Source organism: Eurosta solidaginis, chromosome X (genome assembly GCF_040869045.1).
Source record: "Eurosta solidaginis isolate ZX-2024a chromosome X, ASM4086904v1, whole genome shotgun sequence".
Classification (NCBI taxonomy): Eukaryota; Metazoa; Arthropoda; class Insecta; order Diptera; family Tephritidae; genus Eurosta; species Eurosta solidaginis.
This window is the reverse complement of record NC_090324.1, coordinates 3,660,947-3,688,897: the sequence shown is the minus strand read 5'-3', so window position 1 is coordinate 3,688,897 and position 27,951 is coordinate 3,660,947. Positions and strand designations below refer to the sequence as shown.

The window sequence follows — 27,951 nt, the reverse complement described above, 5'->3', positions numbered from 1 at the left end:
TCAAAGAACTCACTATCAAAAAATTTTTCATTGAGCCATGTCTCGATGAAGACAAAGATATCATAATCCATTTGCGCACTAAAATTATACACAAGATCAGACTTGGTTCTCATGCCAGATACATTGTGAAAATATATCCTTAAGTCGTTACTGCTTTTATTAGCGGGACGATTTCTCCCTACTGTGTGCGAGGAGGCTTTTTGTGAGCCTTCCGAAAAAACTGAAAAGGCTTCACCTTAACATTAGTCGGCCAAATTTCGGAGCTGAGCAATTTGTCAAATGATGACTCAGGAACTCCCAACTTGAAGCTAACTCTATTCAGATTTGCCAACGCAACATCTTTTTTTACTAGCTTCGTACAACTTAATGGGGTTTTATTTAAATTAGCTTGCCTAGCCACATATTCAATTATATTATCTTCAGTTACAGATGGCGAAAAAGACGATATATGTAGCCATTTGTAACGATCAGCAACCACCAGATCGCTCGATGCGTTAGATCCTCTAATAAGAATTCGAGAATTAGTATTTTTCATTTTAGTTCGAGTTCGAGGGGGCAACCCCTGTCCATCATCCTTAATAGACGCATGAGTGGATGAAGAAGAAGCCGAAATACCCGTCGTTGGCACGGCCGTAATTATGGATGCATACGTATTGCGAGAATTATTTGAAGTTGAAATAACACTCTGAGGCGTCGACGTCACAGCATTGGACACCGTTGTATTAGTAGTGCAAGCAGCTGCAGTACTAATATTTGAGATAGCACTAATCGATACTACAGATGATTGAGGATTCATAGGCACTGACGTCACAACACTAGGCGTTGAAGTTTTAGTAGTGCAAGCAGCAGCACTTGTCGATAGTACGGATGGTTGGGCACTCACTGGCACTGACGTCACAACATTATTATTTATTGTATCCGCATGCACTGACGTCACAACACTAGGCGACGTGATTGTAATGGCACAAGCAGCAGCATCAACAGCAACAGGCGAGCGAGCATTCTCATGCACTGACGTCACAACGTTCGTTGTATTAGAAGTATTTGACATGTTAGCACTCTCATTAGTTGAGGGTGGCAGATGAGAGGGATTACCGTACCACACATCGGCATTATTCATGACTTGTTTAACTGCGACTTCAAAAGAGCCGCGTAAACAATTTATTTCCGCGGTGAGGGAAGCAATTGTATTGTCTTTTTCTACCATATCGCGCTGAAACGCCAGTAGAGCTGAGTGCAAGCTATCAAATTTTAACGAGAGTTTTTTGTTGTCATCTTTTAGAGCACTGACCACATTAAAAACACGAGCATTCTCTCCTCTAAGAGAAGATCTTATATAAATAAAGATACCAATGTTGGTTGTTGTTTGTTGACGTTGTTATTACTGTTGTCACTTTTTATCGCATTGTCAGGCCTAGATTTCGTAGATTCTAAAGAATTACTTTCTGACAAATTCGAATTTTTGGCAATAGCCTTTTCATCCATCATGAGAGTTGGGGGAGGAGAGCGAAGGGAATTCCGACGCTGAGTAGCACAATTTTTACAAAAAAAACTCTGCTGGGAGTTCAATAAAAAATCGACGTCTGACTGACGGATATCAACACAATTTATGTGAAAGAGATTGTTGCACTTAGCGCACTGCACTTTCGGTTGACTTCTATCAACTTTTTGACCGCACACACAAGGCATTTTAATTAAAAGTTTAAATAATTGGAATTAATAATGATAATTTCCAAAAGTCAGCGATTTGTCAAATGTGTTACCATTGCAAAGGCACTTTTACTTTCACAACACGGTGGATTTATAGATTTATGAAAGATTTATGAAGGAGCGTTTTAAAAACACGTCCGAACTGTACGAGAGCGCAGTTGCTTCGTGTTAATGAGTATTTTAAAAGGGCGTAGTTCTATATATAGGTGGAAGCCTTTTCCAGGTATCGCCATAAAGGTGGACCAGGGGTAACTCTAGGATTTGTTTGAACGATATGGTTATCAAATGAAAGGTGTTAATGAGAATTTTAAAAGGGAGTGGGCCTTAGTTCTATAGGTGGATGCCTTTTCGGGATATCGTTATAAAAGTGGACCAGGGTTGACTCTAGAATGCGTTGGTACAATATGGGAATCAAACGAAAGGTTATAATGAGTATTTTAAAAGGGATTGGGCCTTAGTTCTATAGGTGGGCGCCTTTTCGAGATATCGCCATAAAGGTGGACCAGGGGTGACTCTATAATGTGTTTGTAAGATATGGGTATCAAATTAAAGGTATTAATGAGGGTTTTAAAATGGAGTGGTGGTAGTTGTATATGTGAGGGCGTTTTCGAGATATCGACCAAAATGTGGACCAGGGTGACCCAGACCATCATCTGTCGGGTACCGTTAATTCATTTATATATGTAGTACCACGAACAGTATTCCTGCCAATATTCCAAGTGCTTTTGATCTCGCCCTGCAGAACTTTTTCATTTTATTTTACTTAATATGGAAGGTGCCACATCCATTTTACAAAGTTTTTTTCTTAAGTTATATTTTGCGTCAATAAGTCAATCCAATTACCACGTTTTATCCCTTTTTTCGTATTTGGTATAGAACTATGGTATTTTTTTTTTCATTTTTCGTAATTTTCGATATCGAAAAAGTGGGCGTGGTCATAGTCGGATTTTGGCCATTTTTTATACCAATACAAAGTGAGTTCAGATAATTACGTGAACTGAATTTAGTAAAGATATGTCGATTTTTGCTCAAGTTATCGTCTTAGCGGCCGAGCGGAAGGACAGACGGACGACTGTGTATAAAAACTGGGCGTGGCTTCAACCGATTTTGCCGTTTTTCACAGAAAACCGTTATCGTCCTAGAATCTTAGCCCATACCAAATTTCACAAGGATTGGTAAATTTTTGTTCGACTTATGGCATTAAAAGTATCCTAGACAAATTAAATGAAAAAGGGCGGAGACGCGCCCATTTTGAAAATTTCTTTTATTTTTGTATTTTTTTGCTCCATATCTTTACTGGAGTTGAATGTTGAGATAATTTACTTATATACTGTAAATATATTAACTTTTTTTTTAAATTTGACTTTAAAAAAATTTTTTTTAAGTGGGCGTGGTTGTTCTCCGATTTTGCTAATTTTTATTAAGCATACATATAGAAATAGTAGTAACGTTCCTGCCAAATTTCATCATGATATCTTCAACGAATGCCAAATTACAGCTTTCAAAACTTCTAAATTACCTTCTTTTAAAAGTGGGCGGTGCCACGCCCATTGTCCAAAATTTTACAAATTTTCTATTCTGCGTCATACCTTCAACTCACCTACCAAGTTTCATCGCTTTATCCGTCTTTGGTAATGAATTATCGCACTTTTTCGATTTTTCGAAATTTTCGATATCGAAAAAGTGGGCGTGGTTATAGTCAGATATCGTTCGTTTCAAATAGCAATCTGAGATGAGTGCCTAGGAACCTACATACAAATTTCATCAAGATACCTCAAAAATTTACTAAAGTTATCGTGTTAACGGACGGACGGACGGACATGGCTCAATCAAATTTTTTTTCGATACTGATGATTTTGATATATGGAAGTCTATATCTATCTTGATTCCTTTATACCTGTACAACCAACCGTTATCCAATCAAAGTTAATATACTCTGTGAGCTCTGCTCAACTGAGTATAATATATAAGCATAAAAGTTAATTGCGGCAAAAAGTAGAATTTGTATTTTCACATTATATACATACATATCACATATTTCGACATTACATATACAAATATAAATTTATCGTCCCGTTGTTTGCACCCAAATAATAACATAATATACATATTTTTTATCAACCTTATGTATAAACTTAAGTTAGCCCATATTAAAATCATGCATATATAGATCCATAAAAAAGGACAAAACACCAAACAAAAAAAAAAAACGCATTTACTGCCTATTTTTCTTGTTGCTAAGCGCAACTTAATCTCTATAAAACAAAACCAAATTAACATTAAAGTTTTCACTTGCAAATTTATCCCGCAATACCCCCTCTGCTTGCGTCTCTTAACATATCCATAAGTCAAGCAAGGCAGGATTGTGTAAACTAAATAAGCAGTAGGCACAAGAAAAAGGAAAAATAATAATCATTTCCAACGCACTTTACTGTACCTACTTATTACTTACATACATATATTACAAAGCATATTCAGGGCAAGATTTGCACAAACAAATAAACCCAACAAAACCCCAAATCACCAGTTCCTTGACTTTAAAGGAAAGAAAACCAAAACAAAAAAATTTATTATTTATCTATTGTTCTAGGCATACAAATAAACAAACACACTAACTTGTGTTTAGCCACCCCCGCAATAGCTTAATAGACAAACATACTTATATATAAGTAAGGTAATAACCGGTCTTACTTGAAGCGCAATCCAACAAACTTTTTTAGCATAAAAGCATTAGGTTTGATAAAACATAAACAAAAATCTGTTTGATTGCATATTTATTAAATTAGTTAATTACTTAAATTAATACCGCGTTAGAAACTACAGTCGCGCGCAAAACAAAAACAGAAAAAAAAAAAATCTAAATACAAAACAAGTAAGGAAGGCTAAGTTCGGGTGTAACCGAACATTACATACTCAGCTGAGAACTATGGAGACAAAATAAGGGAAAATGACCATGTAGAAAAACGAACCTAGGGTAACCCTGGAATGTGTTTGTATGACATGTGTATCAAATGGAAGGTATTAAAGAGTATTTTAAGAGGGAGTGGGCCATAGTTCTATAGGTGGACGCCTTTTCTAGATATCGCCATAAAGGTGGACCAGGGGTGACTCTACAATGCGTTTGTACAATATGGGTATCAAACGAAAGGTGTTAATGAGTATTTTAAAACGTAGTGGGCCTTAGTTCTATAGGTGGACGCCTTTTTGAGATATCGCCATAAAGGTGGACCAGGGGTGACTCTAGAATTTGTTTGTAAGACATGGGTATCAAATGAAAGGTGTTAATGAGTATTTGAAAAGGGCGTGGGCTTAGTTCTATATATAGGTGGACGCCTTTTCCAGGTATCGCCATAAAGGTGGACCAGGGGTAACTCAAAGATTTGTTTGTAGGATATGGGTATCAAATGAAAGGTGTTAATGAGTTTTTTAAAAGGGAGTGGGCCTTAGTTCTATAGGCGGACGCCTTTTCGAGATATCGCCATAAAAGTGGACCAGGGGTGACTCTACAATGCGTTTGTACAATATGGGTATCAAACGAAAGGTGTTAATGAGTATTTTAAAACGTAGTGGGCCTTAGTTCTATAGGTGGACGCCTTTTCGAGATATCGCCATAAAGGTGGAACAGGGGTGACTCTAGAATTTGTTTGTACGATATGGGTATCAAATGAAAGGTGTTAATGAGTATTTTAAAAGGGCGTGGGCCTTAGTTCTATAGGTGGACGCCTTTTCGAGATATCGCCATAAAGGTGGAACAGGGGTGACTCTAGAATTTGTTTGTACGATATGGGTATCAAATGAAAGGTGTTAATGAGTATTTTAAAGGGGAGTGGGCCTTAGTTCTATAGAAAATCGTTATCGTCCTAGAATCTAAGCCCCTACCAAATTTCACAAGGATTGGTAAATTTTTGTTCGACTTATGGCATTAAAAGTATCCTAGACAAATTAAATTAAAAAGGGCAGAGCCACGCCCATTTTCAAAATTTCTTTTATTTTTGTATTTTATTGCACCATATCATTACTGGAGTTGAATGTTGACATAATTTAAATATATACTGTAAAGATATTATATTTTTTGTTAAAATTTGACTTAAAAAAATTTTCTCCGATTTTGCAAATTTTTACTAAGCATACATATAGTAATAGGAGTAACGGTTCACACCCCGTCGCCCCTCGGCAGTGTTTGTCAAGCGCTCCGAGTGTATTTCTGCCATGAAAAGCTCTCAGTGAAAACTCATCTGCCTTGTAGATGCCGGTCGGAGTCGACATAAAACATGTAGGTCCGGCCAATTTGTAGGGAAAATCAAGAGGAGCACGACGCAAATTGGAAGAGAAGCTCGGCCTAAAATCTCTTCGGAGGTTATCGCGCCATACATTTATTTTTATTTTATAGGTGTGTTATTTACTAAATAATCAAGCTTTTTATGTTTTCCAAAATGTTATATATATAAAAAAAGGGACTTTGTTATCATCCGATTTCGCTCATTTTCAACACCAATCTATTCGGGGTCCAGATAAGCTCGTGTACCAAATTTGGTGAAGATATATCAATATTTACTCAAGTTATCGTGTTAACGGACAGACGGACGGACGGACAGACGGACGATACTGATGATTTTGATATATGGAAATCTATATCTATCTCGATTCCTTTATACCTGCACAACCAACCGTTATCCAATCAGAGTTAATACACTCTGTGAGCTCTTCTCCACTGAGTATAATTACACATCATAATTAAATTTGTACCTCTATATTTGCATTTAATATAAACGCGAAAAATAAAAAACAACTTCCACTTAGTGAAGAAACCCAAGCCATAAATATATTACATATATAACACATTTGTTTAGGCCACCAGCCTAAATATTCGCTACCACCCTAATGCACTTTTTTTGGCAATATTATTATTTACCGGTAACGGCCCACCCCTGCCGAGCGCTAACTTCAAAGGGGAAAAAACTCGACGAAAATTGGCTATCGGCAGGTGGTGCGGTCCTTTTACGTTTTTAAATCTTTCTTTCTATTTTGGAACGTTCACGAGCCAGCAGCCAGCCCCAGGTGAGTAGTATAAACCAACCAGTTTCACACATTTTCCATTTTTTACTAAGTGCGAATTCCACTGTAATTAATATTTGAAAATTAATAATTTGCATAAATGTGAATTTTCCAAGTGCACAGTGAATTGGTGATTTAATAGATATATATAGCTTTTCCGCATCATAATTGCGCTCATTTGTAAGCATTTGAATTAATAAAATTATAATTCTACGCTGTGAATTGCCAAGTGTAAACTTCTTATATCTTAACTATTTGCACTTCCTTTTTAATTTCTTTCTGCACTACTGCATATTAAATCGGAATTGCTATTTATATTGTGAAATAATTAGTTTGTGAGAGTTTCATTTTTATAAACACATATCGTAGCTCGTCGCTAATACCTTCCTTTATATTTTATAAATAAACAATAATAAATTGTGATTACTCGATATTAACTCTCCCTTTTTATTTCTTTCATTTGCGTGCGAACGCGCCCCACGACACGGGTACCACATTCCCCCCGCAACATTTGGTCCTTACGCGCCGAGGAAATTAATATTCAGACTCATACTTCAAAATCCCGGAGAAAACAGCACTTTTTTAAAAATTTTGCCAATTTTCATAGTTTGGATAAAGCGAACAAAGTCTAAAGAGGTTATTTATTATATCCAACAACATAAAAACCAGCGCAAACACAAAACAAGCGAGCACACATACAGCCACAAATCATCACATACAGTCTATTGACGTCGAGATCACATCATCATACAGTCCATTATCACTCATACAGTCCACTAATATCATCGTCACGACATCACATACAATCTTATCATCATCATACTCATCAGTCAAAGTCCATCATCAAACACATACATTAGCATCACATCTTACAGTCATACACATCATATCATCATCATAACATCACATTCATCAGCCACAGTCCATTGATCACATCGATCAACTAAAAACACAAGGTACGTGGTTGCTTGGTTGCACAAAAACTTCTTTTATTAGTTGCGTGATTTTACGCACGGAAAGTGCACTCCGTGTTAGAGATAATAAAGGCAAAGCAAGTGAAATTGCTAAATTTCGTGTTTAAACACACCAATCGCCCTTTGACGATCGGGTAATTCCCCCCACCAGTGGTAAGGGTTACTCGACACCGCTCAAGGCAGACAGTCAGTGAAGTTTTTTTTCAGTTTTTTTTTCACACTCATCACTGCACCGTGTTGTACCCCCTCGTCGTCACATACGTTGACAAAAACTTGCTACAGGAACCGTATATTCACTTGGTTGATAGCCTTAGCTTATCTATCACGGAACTCGCTTTATTAAGAAATTTGCGAGCTGAACTAATACCAAAAGCCAAAAAGTATCACTACGTTGGGTGGCTAGTGGCTTGATCACACAATTAAACTATATCACCTCATATTATATAGCTGTATTTTTCTCACTCTTTTCTTAATAAATATTTTTAAATTGTACGTATTCCACGTCAAGTTGAATATACAAAATTTATTTCTTTTGGTTGGGAAAGATACCCTGGTTGGCTACTCGAGAATACTCATCAGCGTTCACATCACACCTTTTGCATACACATTAAATCCTCATTGGGATTTCTACCTGTGGTTCAAATTTCTAGAATTACACACATTAAATCCACAGGATTTCGATTTGTGGTTCAAATCTCGAGGTTGACACACTATATCCACATCGGGATTACATCTGCGTTTTTTAAACTTTTTTTAGACACGCTAAGTTTTCAGAAAATAATTCTATCTGTGTCCAATACACCCTTTAGACACATTAAATATTTGCAGACGATTTCTCTTCTCTGCATTGCACATCACTGTAGACACATTAAATCCTCGTGAGGATTTCTACCTGTGTTTGATATCACTTTGTACACACTAGAACCTTTCAGGATTTCTATCTGTGCTGCATATCACTACATACACATTAAATCCTCGTCAGGATTTCTATCTGTGTTTGATATCACTTTGTACAAATTTGATATCACATTTACATACACATTAAATCCTCGTCAGGATTTCTATCTATATCATTGTATACACATTAAATCCTCGTCAGGATTTCTATCTGTGGCTTACATAATCCTCGTGAGGATCTCTATAAGTGGTTCATATCACTGGCCACACATTACATTCACGTCAAGATTTATATCTGATTCATTTCATTAATTTCGTTCAAAAAACAAAACACTCTTATAATTTTTGCTGCGGTTGAATACACACCAACGCCACTAAGTCTTTTGCCTTCAAGCTCGACACCTTCAAAGAAACAAAATATTCAGATTAATTAAAGCAATGGAGACTTATATTAGATTGGCTGATTCCATAGTGGAGTTTGAGCAAGATTTCAACTCTGCCCCGGCCGAATCCCGGAACAAGCACACCCTTGCACTACTGCAAGGGGAGCTAAAGGCACTATGGAAGAAGACCAAGTCCACATATGAAGGTCTTCTCAGCAATCCTGAGCTGTCCAAAGAGGAACTCAGCTCGCTAAGAAGAAAGAACAAAAGTTGCTTCGCATGCTACCTACAATGCATGTCTGCTGTGGCGGCTGAAGCCGAAGCTATCACCCCACAGCCAGCAAAAGATGAAGCAAAGGATGATTACTCTTCGCGCCGTGGAAATAAAATGTGGCTGCCGCCTTGTGACACCGATGTCTTTAAAGGCGACTACCTTTCCTGGCCAGACTTCAGAGATATGTTCACGGCCATTTACATCCACAATACTGATCTGAAAGATGTCGAGAAATTATATTATCTAAAACAAAAAACTCAAGGGGAGGCAAAAGAAATAGTGGGCAGGTGCTCATTAACAAACGAGGGGTTTGCAACCGCCTGGAAGAATCTAAGCGACAGGTACGAAAATAAACGTATCCTCGTCAACACACAACTAAAACTTTTATTTAATCTGACGGCAGTCGAGCAGGAGTGTGGAACATCAATCAAAAAATTGCAACGTGAGATCAACAATTGCATTTCTGCGCTAGAATGTCATAATATTGACATCACAAATTGGGATGCAATTATAACTTACTTATGCTCCACAAAACTCCCTGAATCTACACTGGCTCTTTGGGAACAGACCGTAGAACGAAAAACAGATATTCCGAAATGGGAGGATATGAACAAATTCCTGTCCAATCGCTTCCAGACATTAGAGACGGTTTCCGATTTTAGGAGTAATAAAACAACAAAAACACCCAAAAATCAGAACTCGAATTCTAGGGAAAATTCTACGAAACTTGGGGTTTACCAAGCCAGCGTACCAAAGTCGGCATGTAAGATGTGCAACAGTACGGAGCACAAATTACGAAATTGCCAAAAATTCCGTAGGTTGTCCACGTCAGGAAAAATCGAATTTGTAAAAAACAATAGTTACTGTCTGAATTGTCTGTCGGGTGGACACACCGTGACACGATGCACTAGCCAATTCAATTGCAGCACGTGCCATGCAAGGCACAACACCTTGCTCCATCTTTCGACAGCACAACCAAAGACAACTCCTCAAATGTGGACTCAAAACGCCACCGACAATACACCTTCAACCTCACAACAGGCTAGGGCATGGATGGAGTCTGATAAAAGACAAGATAGTACTAACAACGTCACGTCGTGTCATGCTAACACAACAAAAGGGGTGTTATTAGGAACAGCACGGGTTAATATAATCCACAACGGAGTTAAATTTTCCGCCAGAGCGCTGATAGACTTTGGGTCCGAATGCTCTTTCATAACTGAAAGACTAAAGAAGCGAATAAACCTTCCGTCCAAACGTCTGCATGTGCAAGTATCAGGAATAAACAATACACCATCTGCACAGGTAAAGGAATCATGTTAGATTAACTTAAGTTCGCTTACAGACCCATTAGTAAGCATCAATACAGTGGCCCTAGTCCTGCCTCAATTAACAGGGGACCTTCCGACTTGCCAAGTGAGCGCAACGACTCGGCAAGCGTTCCCTGATCTGATTCTGGCGGATAAAAGGTTCTTCATTAATGAACCAGTCGATCTCATACTTGGAGGCGACATTTATCCGCAGATAATACTAAACGGTATACGGAACAACGTTCTAAATACGCTTCTCGCCCAAGAAACCGTCTTCGGTTGGATTTTAACCGGTCGTGCAGATGCACCTCACCCAACCAATACGCGGGTATCCTTTTTCAATGAAATTAGCCCAGACAAGCAGCTAGCCGCTTTCTGGGAACTTGAAAACGTACCTACAAAAAAGGCCCTGACCGAAGATAATGCCTATTCCGAGGCGCTGTATAAAAACACAACGGAAAGGAATTCAGATGGAAGATATACCGTCGCCCTTCCATTCAAACAAAGCCTCCCAAAAACCGTCTGTTTGGGCCCATCTCTCAAGAGCGTCTGCTCTCAGTTCTATAGGAACGAGACGCGCCTAGCCAAGACACCGGCCCTACAGACGGAATACAATAGGGTACTGACAGAATACGTCACGTTAAGGCACATGTCTAGGGTGCATACCGTAGTACCACCACAATCAACTGATTGCTATTTCTTACCGCATCATGCGGTGATCAAAGAAGAAAGCACAACGACTAAAGTAAGGGTCGTATTCAACGCGTCGTGCCCGACATCCAATGGCACCAGCCTGAACGATGTTCTACACACCGGCCCAGTACTTCAAGCCGACTTAACAACACTACTCCTTCGATGGAGATTCTACAAGTACGTCTTCAACAGCGACATTGAGAAGATGTACAGGCAAATTTGGATAAAGGAAAATCAAACCCAATACCAAAGAATAGTTTTTCGACTCAAAGCAGAGGACCCTGTCAGCGTGTTTGAGCTCAACACGGTAACCTTTGGGGTCAACTGTGCCCCTATCTAGCTACAGAACCCTACATCAACTTGCAGATGACGTCGAGGTATCTCTGCCAACCGCAGCGCACATCTTGCGAAACAGTATGTACGTCGATGACGTCCTTGCAGGGGGCATAGCATCGAGGCAGCAATCGCGGCTCGCGCTGAAATCACAGCTGCATTAAAGGCAGCAGGATTCCCTCTGCGAAAGTGGACCTCTAATTGCAGTAGGATACTACAGGGCATACCCAAACCTCACAGGCTTACGGAAGACTTTCTGGAGTTCGAGGACGCGAGCATGGCAAAATCCCTAGGCATCCGTTGGAACGCGCATTCCGACTATTTTTATTTCACAGCGAAACCAATCGAAAACCAGGACATCGTAACAAAGAGGGCGATCCTATCTGCCATCGCCAGACTCTTCGACCCTTTAGGCTGGCTCGCCCCAATTATCATCGTAACTAAGATATTAATGCAGAACATTTGGCTGGAGGGGACGGATTGGGATGAACCGGTATCCACAATCACTCTAGATCGGTGGCAAACCTTTATGCAGAAGTACCCCGCCATTAACCGGATTCGTATACCTCGGTGGGTGCACTTCACCCCAACCAACGATATAGAAATTCACGGCTTCTGTGACGCGTCCGAAAAAGCCTACGCGGCTACGGTTTACGTGCGAGCTAAAATCAACGATAGGATCTACGTTAGTCCACTCATGGCAAAAACGAGGGTGGCACCAGTAAAAACAATTTCACTACCAAGATTGGAGTTATACGGTGCCGTCTTGCTGGCAGAGACTTTGGAAACTGTGATGGAGAACCTGAACTTAGGCACATTTAATATTCACCTATTGACAGATTCGACCATCGTCCTAGCATGGGTCAGAAAACCACCTTGTTCCTGGTCAACGTTTGTAGCTCACAGGGTAACAAAAATCGTGGAGAAGGTAGGAACTAAAGCATGGCATCATGTCGAGTCTGCATCAAATCTAGCGGACTTAGCCAGCAGAGGACTTCCAGCCACGGACCTAGTCGACAACTCTTTGTGGTGGCAGGGACCTTCTTGGCTGCAAGAAGGCAAAGCGAAATGGCCATCTCAAGGCGAACAGGAGTACCACACAAACATCGAAGAAAAACGAGTACAAGTGCATGCAGCAACAAACATCAACAATAGCGAGGATATTCTTGACCGGTTTTCCGATCTATCAAGAGCGTTGCGGGTAATCTCCTACATTATAAGATTCGCCAATAGAACCCAGCCCAAAACTAAAACGTCCTTTAAAGCAGAGTCGCACCAGATATCGCCTGACGAAATCAAGGCTCCGACTAGCCGCCTCATCAGGATATCCCAAACCAACCACTATGCCGAAGAAATAAGCTCTCTGAGAACTAGGAAACCCATCGCGACCAAAAGCGAGATTCTCTCTCTAGACCCCTTTATCGACGAAGACAATGTCCTTCGGGTGGGGGGTCGTCTCAACGCATCCAGGGACGTTCCCGTCGACGAGCGTCACCCGATTATCCTCCCTTACGCCTGCCGACTCACCCGTCTCCTAGTCCAGTTTGTTCACACCATTTCTATACATGGCGGAAACCAACTAATGCTGCGGCTCCTACGCACGCAGTATTGGATACCTCGGGTCAAAAACATGATCCGATCCATCATTCACAACTGCAAGGCCTGTACGCTATTCCGCAAACGTTCCCCGACGCAACTCATGGGAATTCTCCCTGCGGAACGTACTACCTTTTCTCGGGCATTTACCAACACCGGGGTGGATTTTGCCGGACCGTTTGACATCAAGTCTTACAGCGGACGAGGATGCCGCATGTCTAAGGGATACGTCTGCCTATTCGTCTGCTTTGCGACTAAGGCGATCCACTTAGAGGCGACTAGTGACCTCAGCACCGCCGCGATTCTCGCAGCATTTAGTCGGTTTGTCGCCAGACGAGGATGCCCGAAAAACCTCTATTCCGACAAGGGGACGAACTTTATCGGCGCGTCAAGGGCTCTCCGCTCAGAGTTCAAGGCATTCCTCGTTGATGCGAGCAACGAAACCCTCTCTAAATATGCCCACCAAACCCTGACATGGCATTTCATACCAGCAGCTGCTCCTCATATGGGCGGACTGTGGGAAGCGGGAGTCAAGAGTTTCAAAACTCATTTCAAAAAGATCGCATCGGATCATAAATTTACTCTCGAGGAGTTTAGCAGCCTCCTGTGTAGGATTGAATCCTGTCTCAACTCCCGACCCCTAAGCCCATCTTCAAATGACCCGTCCAACCTGGAGCCACTTACCCCCGGGCACTTCCTAGTCGGGGGCCACCTACTAGCGCCACCCGAGATTGACGTCAGCGAGAATCGCGCTTCACTCGTCAATCGATGGGAAAAACTTAAGGCGCTGCATCAAACCTTCTGCAAATGGTGGAAAACGGAGTATCTCACCGAATTGCAGAAGCGCGTTAAGTGGAGGCATCCACAATCCAATCTCAAACAGGGGGACCTAGTCGTCATTAAGGAGGATAATCTGCCCCCCAACGAATGGAGACTAGGTCGGATAGCTACCCTTCATTATGGCCCCGATAACCGAGTTCGAGTCGTCGGACTGGATACGGCAAGGGGACAAACCACCAGACCAATCACGAAATTGGTCCTACTACCACCCTCCAGTGAGGGTGAGGGAGACTTGTAACTCCCAACCGTTATAACCAACCCCCTAACCCAGCTCTCCTTCACCCCGAACGAGGCCAACAACTCGCTCAACCCAGCTCTCGTTCACCCCGAACGAGGCCAACACAATCCTAACGCAGATCCATTATCTGCCACAGAACACCAAATATCATTACCCAAAATGATTAAAAAACATTGAAATTTAAAAAGCACTTTGCGACTTTTTATGAAAGATTAAAATTTAAGCACCAAAGGGCTTCCAAAATGATTCCAAATAGTGAGCGAAAACTGCTTCTCGTTTTTTTTACCATCAAAGGTACACAAATTTGACTAGTTCGTTTGGTCACTTGTATGACAACTCATTATTTAGTCCGAAAGAGTAATCTAACTGCATTCCTATGTAGGGAAATTCAAAGTTCAATTATCTAAATGCTGAGTCGTTTGGCATTCTGAAACATTATTTTCAGTTCTCGAACTAACAATGTTAACGGATTTACATACAAATACTAAGTACATTGAGAGTGTGTTACAATTAAACGGGGGATAGGATACCCTTTCTCCAGTCTCAGACCACATTGTTGACGCAAGGGCCAATGTTCATCGAGTCATTGGCCAACAACAATAGCAACTCCCAAAACCCCCTAATGCAAATAGGGATATATACAATAGTCATCACGGGTGCAGACAATCCCAAATCTAAAAGGACTCAGTACCACCATGACAAACACACTCTCCCCTCTCATCCACTGTAACTACCCCTAAATGGTGAGCTATCAGCATTGAAAAGACAATTAAATACAAATTAAATAATATACCGAACATGTCACCTGGTAAGATGTGGTGAGCGATATGATCACTATACATATCAAAAGGGCAGACACTCACCTTCTCTTTAGTGAGCAATCGTATCTAATCATATAACAAGGGCAACGCTGCGAGACGATGTGTGGCTATGTCGAGCTAAAGAATTTAATGCCAAGTTTCAACCCGGTGTCGCATGCATATTAACCGGGATGAAAGTCATATCAAATTGAGTTAGCCGTTAGCCAACGTTCTCGCACCGTACCTATAAATTGCCTCTTTCAGCTTTGAAAAATTTTTGTGGGCCAAAATCAAAGAAAATCATTGCTCTGGATTACATGCATAAAGTTTCGTTGTTTGGGAGCCAGAAATTATTCATTTAATACTCACCCTGAGTCTCCCTGTCAGGCTATATGTTTGCTGTAGGGAGAAATCGGTTCTGTCCCCCCCGACAAGAGCCGCACAATCTACAACAGCGCCTTTTCCATTGACGTATTAATCCGCGTTCAACATCCCACCAACATTGTCAACGGTTATGAGCGTTTTGCCGATATATAAACGTGATTAAGTGCTCAAAGGTATCGCTGTCGCTCTTTACGTAGACAGCACCCGTACGCCAAAGCGTCAGCCTAACTAGTAAGAAGAAAGGAAAATGTTGTATTCATTATGGTTTTAGCCCATGGATTTTCGCAAAACCTACCTTGTCGAGTGCCTAAATCCATTTGCTGGTAGGGTGCATTGAAGCAAGCGCCATCACAAAAAAAAAGCCATAGCCCGATGACAACACTTCAATGCTAAAATCAATTTCTTGTGGGATTCTTGCATTAGCCAAATGTTGTTTGAAGCTCAAATTTTAAATCTTGAGCGAGACCTATATCTTGAAACATATGTTGCAGCTTGATTGTATATTCATAACCACAAGCTTGTTTTAATTTTGAAATCATCATTGCTTCGGCATCATTTGATGCAGATGTATGATATACCAGACGCTTGGCAAGCATTTTGGAATAGAATTTCTGAAATACATCCTCATCTTCAATATATTTAAAAACTACCATAACTTGATTGAGATTATCTTCCAGTTCTCTATCCTCGGGATTCTTAGAAGATTTCTTCAGTAACAAGTCACCGTATTTTGCAAGCAACTCTGGCGATTTATTGGCACTATTTGCCTGTGTTATTTCGTTCAAATTAATGAATTTCTCACAAGCCTTATCCAATGCTGCCACAAAACCATTATCATTATTAGAGGCCAGCACAACGAGACCAATCAAATATGTTTTCAGGAACTCCTTGAGACGATCATATAATTTTTTTTCCCACAAGTTGTGCACCACCTGCCCTAACCACTGAACGCTGAACCGTATTTACACTTGTACAATAATTATAAACATATGTATATGGGTGCATATAACATATGTATGCATATAATGTATGTATGTAAAGCGTACACATTAGGTTTATTCATAATACAGTAGCATTTGAGAATTTTCACAAATATCGCAAATGCAAACGCAAAAACTATTAAGTCACACGGTTCGGCTCTGCGAGTGCTTCATTATTTTTCCAAGCTTTGCTGTTTTCATCTTTTTTTATCATTTATCGTAAAAAAAATTGTGCGTTAAATTTTATACCTTACGTACTAATTTTTGATCTTTCTCATACTTTGCATATTGTATATAGTTGTAGTAAGAATGCATACATTTTAAAGTTTAAAATAATGTATGTTTCATATTGACATTGCGTGTGCAATCTTGAGCTAAAGCGATCTAACCCATATACTGATATGAAGCACAAACCGGCTCTTGATGTCGTACATGTGGCGAAGATTGTTGCATGGCCAAACGTTGCAAATGACAAGAACGACATAAGAGGCGCCCATCTAATGGATAACAACGTTTATCTGGTTCATCAGTAAGCTGCATGCCGCACTCTTCGCATATATAACAATCAACATGAAAATCTTCATCCATTGAGACTACACGCACCGTTTCATCAGTGCCCTCGACAGGTGTTATGCCTTTGCCGCAGCTAGCGCATTTCGGAGCAAACATTCGATGATAATAGTTTACACAGTGAATCTTGTGATCCACATCAACCGTAAAAGGAACACCATCTAAACATTCATTACAAACGCAGCAACGGAAACAGCCAGGATGATAGGACTTTCCCATTGCTTGGAGAATTATTTCCATTATAAATTGCCCACAGATTGCACATTTTTCTGCTGTTTGTTGAAAACCGGAATACATATAATCTTCCTCGCAATAAACACGCCCATGTACATTATAGAACGCCTTGCCGCGCAACGCACGTCCACAAGAACAACAAATAAAACAATTGGTATGATAGAAATTTCCCATAGCTTGACCAGCACCTTGGCCGTATCACCGCATGTGTGACATATACCAAAATATTCACCCTGTTCCTCGCTTTTCTCAACAATATGTTTATTGTGTGCACAACTACTATCTAGATGAACTATCTACATAAGTGCGATCATTAAAAGATTACCCACATTATCATTAATTCGTAGCTGTGCACCTAAAATGAAACAAAAGAATAAGCAATTAAAAAATGTTACAAAATTATAAAAAAGGAACGATACTTATACTTACCCATCTCACGTTTTTCTTCATTATGAAAATTCATTCCAAAATGTCTCTATACTCATTTCCATGAATGAATGACATTTTGAATGAACGAAACAAGGGTGCCACTCGATGACATTTGCCTTTGTCTTTTCTTACGCCGTAAACACATTGCGCGCGACCCCATGGGATCACAAGTCAGATTCGCGGGATCCAACAAACTCGTGTGTTAGTGCCCGCACAATTTTACCTATTTTTTCGACGAATGAAAATTTTGTTTTATTTTGACAATGTGGTGCATAAAACCACAATCAAAATCAACTTTCTTGTAAAAAAAGGGGGAGATGAACCACTCGAGACCGAAATAATTTTCGCGTTTTATTTGCATTGTTTTCCCTGTTAAAAAGGGTAGGGCAAAATTAAAATGTAAAACATAAACAAAACGTGTCACACTCAATAGTGGTCTCGCTTTCATGATAGAAATTGTCTCTGCGTATTGAAGTTCCGATAAAGTTTCGTCAGTCCTTTTAGATTGAAATCCAAGCAAGAATAAAGTAGTGTCATATATGCTTTCGATACTACAAACAAGGGAGAAGTTAAACTTTTTCGAAAAGACTATAAATTTTATGTCGCGCCAGGACTCTGACGCGAGCTTTCCCTAAATAATACATGACATGACCATTATGTCTCATTACGCTGCCAAATTGGCCGCACCGCACAGCTGCCTCATTCCAGTGAGTGGAAGAGTTGTCAGCTGACAGCGCTACAAACTGCCACACTCGATAGTGTAGTCTATTCTCGCCAGGGTTGTGTTGGAATCAACAAATACACCACAATTTGTGATTCTCATACAACATGGCCCAAATCAACACCAAGAGTGTTCCCAGACAGCGGAGAAAAGCCTCTTTCCATTTGTCGCAAAATTTATCTGCACGACGTCATTTGACTAGTCATTTTACAGTCATTCATAGGTTATATTCATAGTCACATTTGCATGGGCGTGGGTAAGTTTTGTGACCAAATTTTGTAGGGCAATTACAAGGAGCCGTGACAACACACGGGTTTACCGTGATATACCGTATATTATCGCGTATTGCATGCCTTAGGCAAACACCAAAAATATAGTTTGCCCTAAGTCTATAGTTAATAATTCTTAATTTTACTATTGGTGGCTTTCAATATCAGCATATTCATTCTGATGAAACTATTTTCAAAACGAAGGATAATTTTAGGCGTATGTCAATCAAAGTTTACTAAACCTAACAGTGGGTTCAACCACTACACGTCACTACATCGGCAGAATAACTTAACCAGATTATTCATCCCAAATAAACCCTTAACCCGAGTACGCCAACCACAAGCTCGAACAATTAAACTTCTACTCTCCGCCCATTAGCCACCCAACCAACCTATGCAGCGATATTACTAAACGCTACCACTTCCAGACATGCCTGGATTTGCATTCAAACGCTCCAAAACCGAGGCACGCCCCAATGCGTTCACCATCGCTTGCCGTCTGTGCACCAAACCGCACGGAGTGCGATTGTGCCCAATTTACCGTGGTATGTCGACTGAGGAGCGACTACGTGCAATACTCATTCACCGCTATTGTCCCGACTGCCTATCCCCGTTCCACCGCCTGGAAATATGCTCCAGCCAAGACCGATGCCGACGTTGCAGTGAACCACATCACACGACGCTACATATGGACGAGGATCAGCCGTCGCCACCTCAAAGCAAGCACGACGATGACGATGCGAGTTCAGATGGGGTCCTCTCCATCCATGTCACGGAGCAAACGAAATCATGGGCCCAGCAAGTCGAGGAAGAAGAGGAAGAAGAGAGGCTGGCCAATGCAGCAGAGGTAGCCCAATCGGGCAACTTAGAAACGCCGCGTTTTCGGTCACCATTACGTCATGAGAGAACCGAGAACCGCTCGCCTATGCACGGCGCTTTCGCGCGCTTACAAATCGGGGATGGCGCGAAGACACGTCCTTTCCGCCCATCGCACCGCCCTACTGGTAACCAGCGTGACGACGCGGAACCGCGTCCGTCCCGCTCGTCACGACAGTTCTCTGGGAGGGCGGCCCCTAATAAGATGCGCAACAACCATCGAGCTCTCGTGAGGCAACAACAAATCCCCACTGGATTCAGGAGTGGTAGACTCCGGAACAATTTAGCGGCATCGACTATCACTCGAGCATTGATAGCCATCGCGCCGACAGCCTTCGTCCGAATTGAGGCAGGAGGTCGTTTGCACCTGGTCCGCGCCCTGTTAGATGCCTGCGCTATCACCAGCATTATCGATGCCAATCTGTGCAAGGATCTACACCTCGAGCGTAACAATACCACACGTCTTTCGAGGTGCACCGTCGTTTTTCGAGGGAAGTATGGGGTAGCGGGAAAGATCACGACCCAAGCCACCGTAATAGCAAACTATGCCAGGTTGAACCCCACGGCAAATCTGGATCCGTCGGTAGCGGCCCCATTCCAATTCATGAAGCTGGCCGATCCGACATTTTACCGATCGTCCCCATTGTTGCTCACTTTGGGCGCCGACGTCTACGCCAGTATTATGGTCGGAGGCACACCCAAGTCGACTATCGGTGGGCTCCTCACCCAAGCCACAATTTTCGGCCTCGTCGTGTCTGGAGCCCACCCCCTATAAAAACTTTAATTATACCACAAGTTCAGCGAGGCTGCATTACTGCGAGGAGGGATGTCCGCCGGAGATCGTACTTACGATCCAACTATACATACATATCATAGTTTTAATTTATTTAGTTTATCCTGCCTTGGGAAGGTTGCTGGCGTACTCACCAGTTTTTTTTTGTTTTGCTCTTTCGAGTTGCTCGCCGCAGGGGGGCCGGCATGTTTAGGCCACCAGCCTAAATATTCGCTACCACCCTAATGCACATTTTTTGGCAATATTATTATTTACCGGTAACGGCCCACCCCTGCCGAGCGCTAACTTCAAAGGGGAAAAACTCGACGAAAGTTGGCTATCGGCAGGTGGTGCGGACCTTTTTCGTTTTTAAATCTTTCTTTCTATTTTGAAACGTTCACGAGCCTGCAGCCAGCGCCAGGTGAGTAGTATAAACCAACCATTTTCACACATTTTCCATTTTTTGCTAAGTGCGAATTCCACTGTAATTAATATTTGAAAATTAATAATTTGCATAAATGTGAATTTTCCAAGTGCAGAGTGAATGGTGATTTAATAGATATATATAGCTTTTCCGCATCATAATTGCGCTCATTTGTAAGCATTTGAATTAATAAAATTATAATTCTACGCTGTGAATTGCCAAGTGTAAACTTCTTATATCTTAACTATTTGCACTTCCTTTTTAATTTCTTTCTGCACTACTGCATATTAAATCGGAATTGCTATTTATATTGTGAAATAATTAGTTTGTGAGAGTTTCATTTTTATAAACACATATCGTAGCTCGTCGCTAATACCTTCCTTTATATTTTATAAATAAACAATAATAAATTGTGATTACTCGATATTAACTCTCCCTTTTTATTTCTTTCATTTGCGTGCGAACGCGCCCCACGACACGGGTGCAACATTCCCCCCGCAACACATTTTTGAACTATATGTCAACTGACCCTAAAACGCCTCTTTTAGTTCCATCAAAAATGGGTGATGAAGAAAAACCCCAAGGTACCCCTGCAAAACTGGGTCCAAAAGCCAAAAAAAGCAAAGACCTTTCAGCTGCAAAATTCATTGCAGAAAGTGACAGGGTCATAAAATACTGCACTAGATTCTCCTCATTACCTATAGAGGAAAACACGGAATCGGTTTTCGAGGTAAAAGAAAAATCCCTTGAAAGATTTTGGACCCGACTCCAATCTGCGTATGACGCAATTATCGAAACCGACGATTCAGATTTACCTTACAATTTTAAAGACTCGGCGTATTCAAAATACGAAAACTGCTTAGACCGATACGAAGAAACAAAGGCTATGATCTCCGATCAACTTAAATTTCTAAAGCCTGTTACTGCACCTACTCCACCTCGACGAGTATAGCTGCCACAAACACAAAGTAACGGAGCAAGTTCAGGCTTATATCTTAAAGTGCCAGCATGTGAAACAGAAGTATTTCATGGGGGTTATGAACAATGGCCTTCCTTCCGGGACATGTTTACAGCCGTATATATAAACCAACCAAATTTATCACAAGCCCAAAAATTACACCATTTAAGAAATAAAACCAAAGGTCAAGCAGCCAGTAAAACAATTCGCAATTAATGACGAAAATTTTAATCTGGCTTTGGAAGCGTTAAAGAGTACATATGAAAATGAACGAGTGTTGGCTGATAAACAAATAACCACAAACAAGCGAGGAATTTCTTAAATTACAAGCAACAGTTACAAACTGTTTTTCGTTTCTGGCAACCCAAAATATTCCCACTGAAAACTGGGACCCCAATTTGGTAAATATTTGTGCTGCCACACTACCAGAAAAATCATTAATTTTATGGGAGCAATCTCTCTCATCCCGAAAAAAATGCCCAACATGGCAACAAATGAAAGATTTCCTCAACACCTAGTTCGAAATCGCAGAACGGGTAGATCAATAGAACAATAAGAGTTTCAATAGAAACCAGTCGTTCACTTCAGAACAACGAAGATATCCGTCATGCGAAGATATCCATAAGATCTTGCGAGAAATTTAAAAACTTGTCAGTAAATGAGAGAAATAATCTGGTTAGAACCAAAAAACTCTGTACAAACTGCTTATCTAGTACTCATTCGCTACAGAATTGTCCGAGCAAATACAGCTGCTCACATTGCCAAAGGAGACATAATTCGTTGCTCCATAATAACAATTATAATAATAACCAAAATTGCTTTAACGCTAAAAGAACCACAGGAGTAGCTGTAACTGCTACGTCTGAAAATCCCGAAAGGGGAAATCCCGAAAATTGCCAAGAACAACCATGTTGTTCAAAATCTGCCAATATTCAAACGCTTCATTCCGATAATGAAAGCAAAACTTTATTACAAACAGCAATTGTTTCTATAAAACACCGAGGAGAATTGTTTAAATTAAGAGCCCTTTAGATCAAGGATCACAGCGATCCTTCATAATCTCTAAGGTTCAAAGCAGACTGAATCTGCCAACCAGACCAGCCAATTTCGGAATTTCAGGTATGGGCGGAAGAGTAGTACAAAACTCAACTAAAATCTGCCTCATTACCCTGGTTTCTCACAACGCCGATAACAATAAAAGCACACGCTATAGTTCTACCACGACTTACAAATATGCTTCCAAGCTATAACATTAGCAGCAAGCATTGGCAAAAGTGGTCGCATCTGAAACTAGCCAGCCCTAATTGCCATACACCAGATCAAATCGATATATTATTGTTAAGCAACTTAATCCCCCAAATAATACTAGAAGGTTTTGAGAAAATTTCCAACACTCTTTTGGCCCAAAATACCATTTTCGGATGGATTTTAAGCGGCCAAGTCAAAGAGAAAATCTTCAAATTCACAACGCTAGTGGAAGATATTTCGAATGACGATCTTAACTCACAATTGAAAAAATTTTGGGAAGTGGAAGAACTCCCACCCATACCCGTTACTACACCTGAAGATAAGTATTGTGAAGCTTTCTATGAATCCACAACTACAAGATCAGGTCACGGGGAGGTACGTCGTTCGACTACCATTTAAACACCAATATCCAGATACACTCGCCTTGGGTCAATCACGAACCTCAGCACTCCAGCAATTTCTAAGTATGGAAAGCAACTTACTTAAGAAAGGCGATCTAAAAACCTCATATTATAACGCCCTTGAGGAATACCTACAATTAGATCATATGGCAGCAATAAATTCCTATGAAAAAATTGCAAACGGTAAATATCAATCATTTTATCTCCCACACCATGCAGTTATTAAACCTGAAAAACTTACAACAAAAGTAAGAGTGGTATTTAATGCATCTAAAAGAACGAACTCAGGCAATTCGCTAAATGATGTTCTATATACGGGACCAACATTGCAACCCGACTTAATTCTACTGATTTTACAGTGGCGTACGTATAAATACGTATTCAACGGTGACGTCGAAAAAATGTACAGACAAATCCTTGTACATACAGACGACCAAGATTACCAACTATAATATTTCGTAATTCACCTAGTAGTCCGATACGATACTACAAACTGAAAACGGTGACATTTGGCGTAAACTGCGCCCCCTTTCTAGCCATTCGAACATTACATGAACTAGCAAAAGATACCAAAGCGCAACTACCTCTAGCCACCCCGGTGCTTAGCTCTCAAACGTACGTAGACGACATCCTGTCTGCAAGCCATAGCCTTCCCCTAGCGTGCGAATCGCTGCATCAGTCATCAAAGCTCTTGACTCAGCAGGATTCCCATTAAAAAAGATAACTGCGAACCATCCAGAAATACTGGAAAATATAAATAAAGAGCATCTATTGGATACAAAAATTTTGAAATTTGAAAAAGCACCACCAAACCCCTGGGCATACAGTGGAATGCGCTATCAGATAAATTTTCATACACGCTTGAGTCAAGATCTGCAATATCAGCAAAAACGAAAAGACAAATTCTGTCATCTGTGGCAAAACTTTTCGACCCCGCAGGATGGCTTGCGCCAATTATGATACAAGCGAAAATCCTTATGCAAGAATTATGGCTAGATGGAACAGATTGGGATGAAGTAGTCAAACCACTTCGGTTAATAAAATGGTCCCAATTTGCAAATAACTTGCATACTACATATATCCGAGATACAAATACCTCGGTGGGTGAACTTCTCACCCGATCATCATGTGGAACTCCACGGCTTCTGCGATGCTTCGGAAAAAGCATACTGCGCAGCTATTTACATACGAACGCAACACAATGGCAGAACTACCAGCCATTTATTATTTGCAAAAGGCACTACAAGCCATTTATTATTTGCGGAGCACTTCTGCTCGCCAAACTAGCCTCAACCGTACAAAGCAGCTTAGAGCCAAGCAATCGATAATTAGATCTGTGGTCTGATTCAAAAATGGTGTAGTTTGGTTAGAAAACCCGCCGCATACATGGAAGACATACGTGTCAAACCGCACAGCTCAAATTCTTGACCTAGTTGGGCCAGCAGCTTGGCGACATGTAGCCATGTATATATATATATATATATATATATTACAATATATTAGAGTCTTTCGCTTCCCAAGGCAGTCGGTTCTATGTACCGGAGCGACTCGGGATTTTTCCCGACCAAGGACTGTCATTTCAGTGTGACCCCATTTAATTTGTTTCGTCCCTCCCACAAATTGTCATCCTCCCAGAAGCTCCTTGCAGCAGGACTGCTACATATTCTCTTACTACGGGAAGGTATCGAACCCAATCCGGGTCCGTCTCCTGACCCCGGTCCTGAGAAATGGTTTTGCTGCATTTGCCAGAAAAGAATCTTTTTAGGACGGTCATACTCTGTTCAGTGTGTCTCGTGCAAGGGATGGTTGCATCGGACAGGTTGTTCTGGGCTTGATCCCAAAACCCGACGTCCTCGTAACTTTTATAAATCTTTTGTGGCTCCTTGCTGCTCACGCCCAAGGGCGTCCCGTAGTCTACGCCTAAGCGTATCCCCACTACCTTCCAGCAGCTTCGCTGCTCAGCAAGCCACAACAAGTACCCGCTGCTGCTCGCGCCCCACGGCGCCAACAACTCAAACAGCTGATACCACTCATAACTACTACCTTCGTAGTAGAGCTGGTAGCAATGCTGAGCATCAGCCCCTGCCCCCATCTTCTTCTCCCCCCCTCTTTTCTGGCAGCAATCGTGCAGGTCAGGGAAACAGACTCTTAGTCCCTGCCTCCGTTTGCACCGTCTGCCAGCACAGAATATACAGGTTTGCGACATCCGCTCAATGCAGCTCCTGCCTTGGGTGGTGCCACTTTCCTAGATGTTCTGGTCTCCGCGACGGCAACCCCTCGACGGGTTTCATCGCGCCATGTTGCCAGGTCGCAAACCCAAATCATCCGGGTACCCCAATGCTTGCCCAAGGGCGCCCAGTCCCAAGGCCACAACAGCAATTGCGCCCTGGCCTTCCACAACCTAAGCGTAGTCACCCCTCACTTACCCCTAGAGTGGCGGCGTCACCCCCCATGCACTTCAGAATTCTGCAGTTCAACTGTAATGAACTAACTGGGAAGATTACGGAGATAGTCGATTTCATGAAGCGGCACAACATCCGCATTGCTGCGATTCAAGAGACTAAACTCACAGCAAGATCTGCATTGCAGACCTGCTCTGGTTATAATGTCCACAGGAAAGACCGCGAGAGCGGAAATGGAGGCGGCCCCGCGTTTATTATACACCACTCTGTGCTTTGATCCTGGCATCGACCGCAGTGACAATGTCTTAGAACGTCAAGGCCTATCTGTCCAGTCAGGCGATGCAAATCTAGAAATCATCAACATCTACATCCCTCCTGTCACCTGTTGCCCCAGTGGATACCGCCCTAATATCGAGGCCTTACTCACTGGCAACAATCGCATTATCTTAGGCGATTTCAATGCCCATCACGACCTATGGCATTCAAACTTGCGGGCGGACAGTAGGGGTGAGATGTTGGCGGATCAAATAGACGAAACGACGTTCTGCACAATAAACGGAGACACCCCCACACGTATGGTAGGAAGCTGTCATAGCTCGCCAGATATCTCAATCGTGAGCGCTGAACTCGTAAACTGCGTCAACTGGCAGCCGATGGTAACATTGGCATCCGACCACCTGCCCATACTTATTTCGCTCGAGCGTACCGCCGACTTCATCGTCACAGAAAAACGCACTTTCATAAACTTCAAAAAAGGAAAGTGGGAAGAATACAAATCTGCAACAGACAACAGCTTTGCTGCCCTCCCTATCCCGACTGATGCCCGCCAAGGGGAGCGTGCCTTCCGTAAGGTCATTGAATCCGCCTCGGCACATTTCATTCCCGCCGGGAGAATTCCCGAAATCCGGCCCCACTTCCCGGCGGAGGCCGCGAGCTTAGCGAGGGAACGCGACCTTATAAGACAGCTTGATCCAGGCGACCCCCAAATAAGGGATATAAACCAACGCATCAGATTGCTTGTGGACGAACACAAGTGGGCGAAATGGGAAGAGCACCTAAGAGGTTGTAACCTCTCTACCGGTGTAGGTAAACTTTGGTCCACCGTAAAGTCCCTATCGAATCCGACTAAGCACAAAGACAAAGTTTCCATCGCCTTTGGCGATAAGGTGCTGTCGGATGCGAAAAAATGCGCGAGCGCTTTCTGCCGACAATATATAATGCATCCTACGGTCGACAAAGATAGACGGAGAGCCAATAGACACGCACATAAACACAAACTCAGCGCGTCACCAATTACCATCACCGCTAGAGAGGTTGAGGACGCCATTGGTCGCGCTAAACCATCCAAAGCAGTGGGCCCAGACGGCATAGCCATGCCGATGCTTAAAAACCTAGGGAGAGAGGGTTTCAAATATTTAGCGCATGTCTTCAACCTGTCTCTTTCCACCTTTGTCATACCCGAGAAATGGAAAATGGCCAAGGTGGTCCCGCTACTAAAGCCTGGGAAACCAGCTAACGTAGGTGAGTCATATCATCCGATATCTCTCCTATCGCCAGTGGCAAAGACGCTTGAAGCCATTTTGCTCCCTTATTTCCAAGCACATTTGCAGCTAGCCCCTCATCAGCATGGCTTCAGAAAACTCCATAGCACTACCTCCGCGCTAAATGTCATTAGCACCCAGATAAATTGCGGTTTGAATCAATATCCCCACCATAGAACAGTACTCGTAGCGTTAGACCTATCAAAAGCTTTTGATACGGTCAACCATGGCTCGTTACTGCAAGACCTGGAAGGGTCTACCCTTCCCCCATGTCTTAAAAGGTGGACCGCAAATTATCTGGGTGGTCGGCAGGCATCGGTGCAATTCAGAAACGAAACATCAAAACAAAGGAGAATTAAACAAGGGGTGCCACAGGGTGGTGTCCTATCCCCGCTTTTGTTTAATTTCTACATATCTAAGCTACCTTCACCACCGGAAGGAGTCACAATCGTTTCCTACGCCGATGACTGCACAATAATGGCTACAGGCCCAGGCCCAAAGATCGATGAGCTATGCAATAAAATAAACGGCTATCTCCCTGATCTCTCCAGTTTTTTCGCCTCGCGAAACCTGGCATTGTCACCGACTAAATCTTCCGCGACCTTACTTACAACATGGACGCCCCAAATGTCGACCATA

At 41.9% G+C, this 27,951-nt stretch overlaps 2 protein-coding genes across 2 annotated transcripts in view; one reads left to right on the top strand and one right to left on the bottom strand.

The window, feature by feature from the left end:
- The window catches only part of Ca-alpha1D (Ca[2+]-channel protein alpha[[1]] subunit D), a 6,221,746-nt gene that overhangs the window by 3,360,223 nt on the left and 2,833,572 nt on the right, over positions 1-27,951 (top strand). The window lies entirely within an intron of this gene.
- Positions 16,852-17,445, bottom strand: LOC137234271 (LIM domain-containing protein jub-like). The gene has a single exon (XM_067757883.1). The coding sequence runs from the start codon at positions 17,443-17,445 to the stop codon at positions 16,852-16,854; it is 594 nt and encodes a 197-aa protein (XP_067613984.1).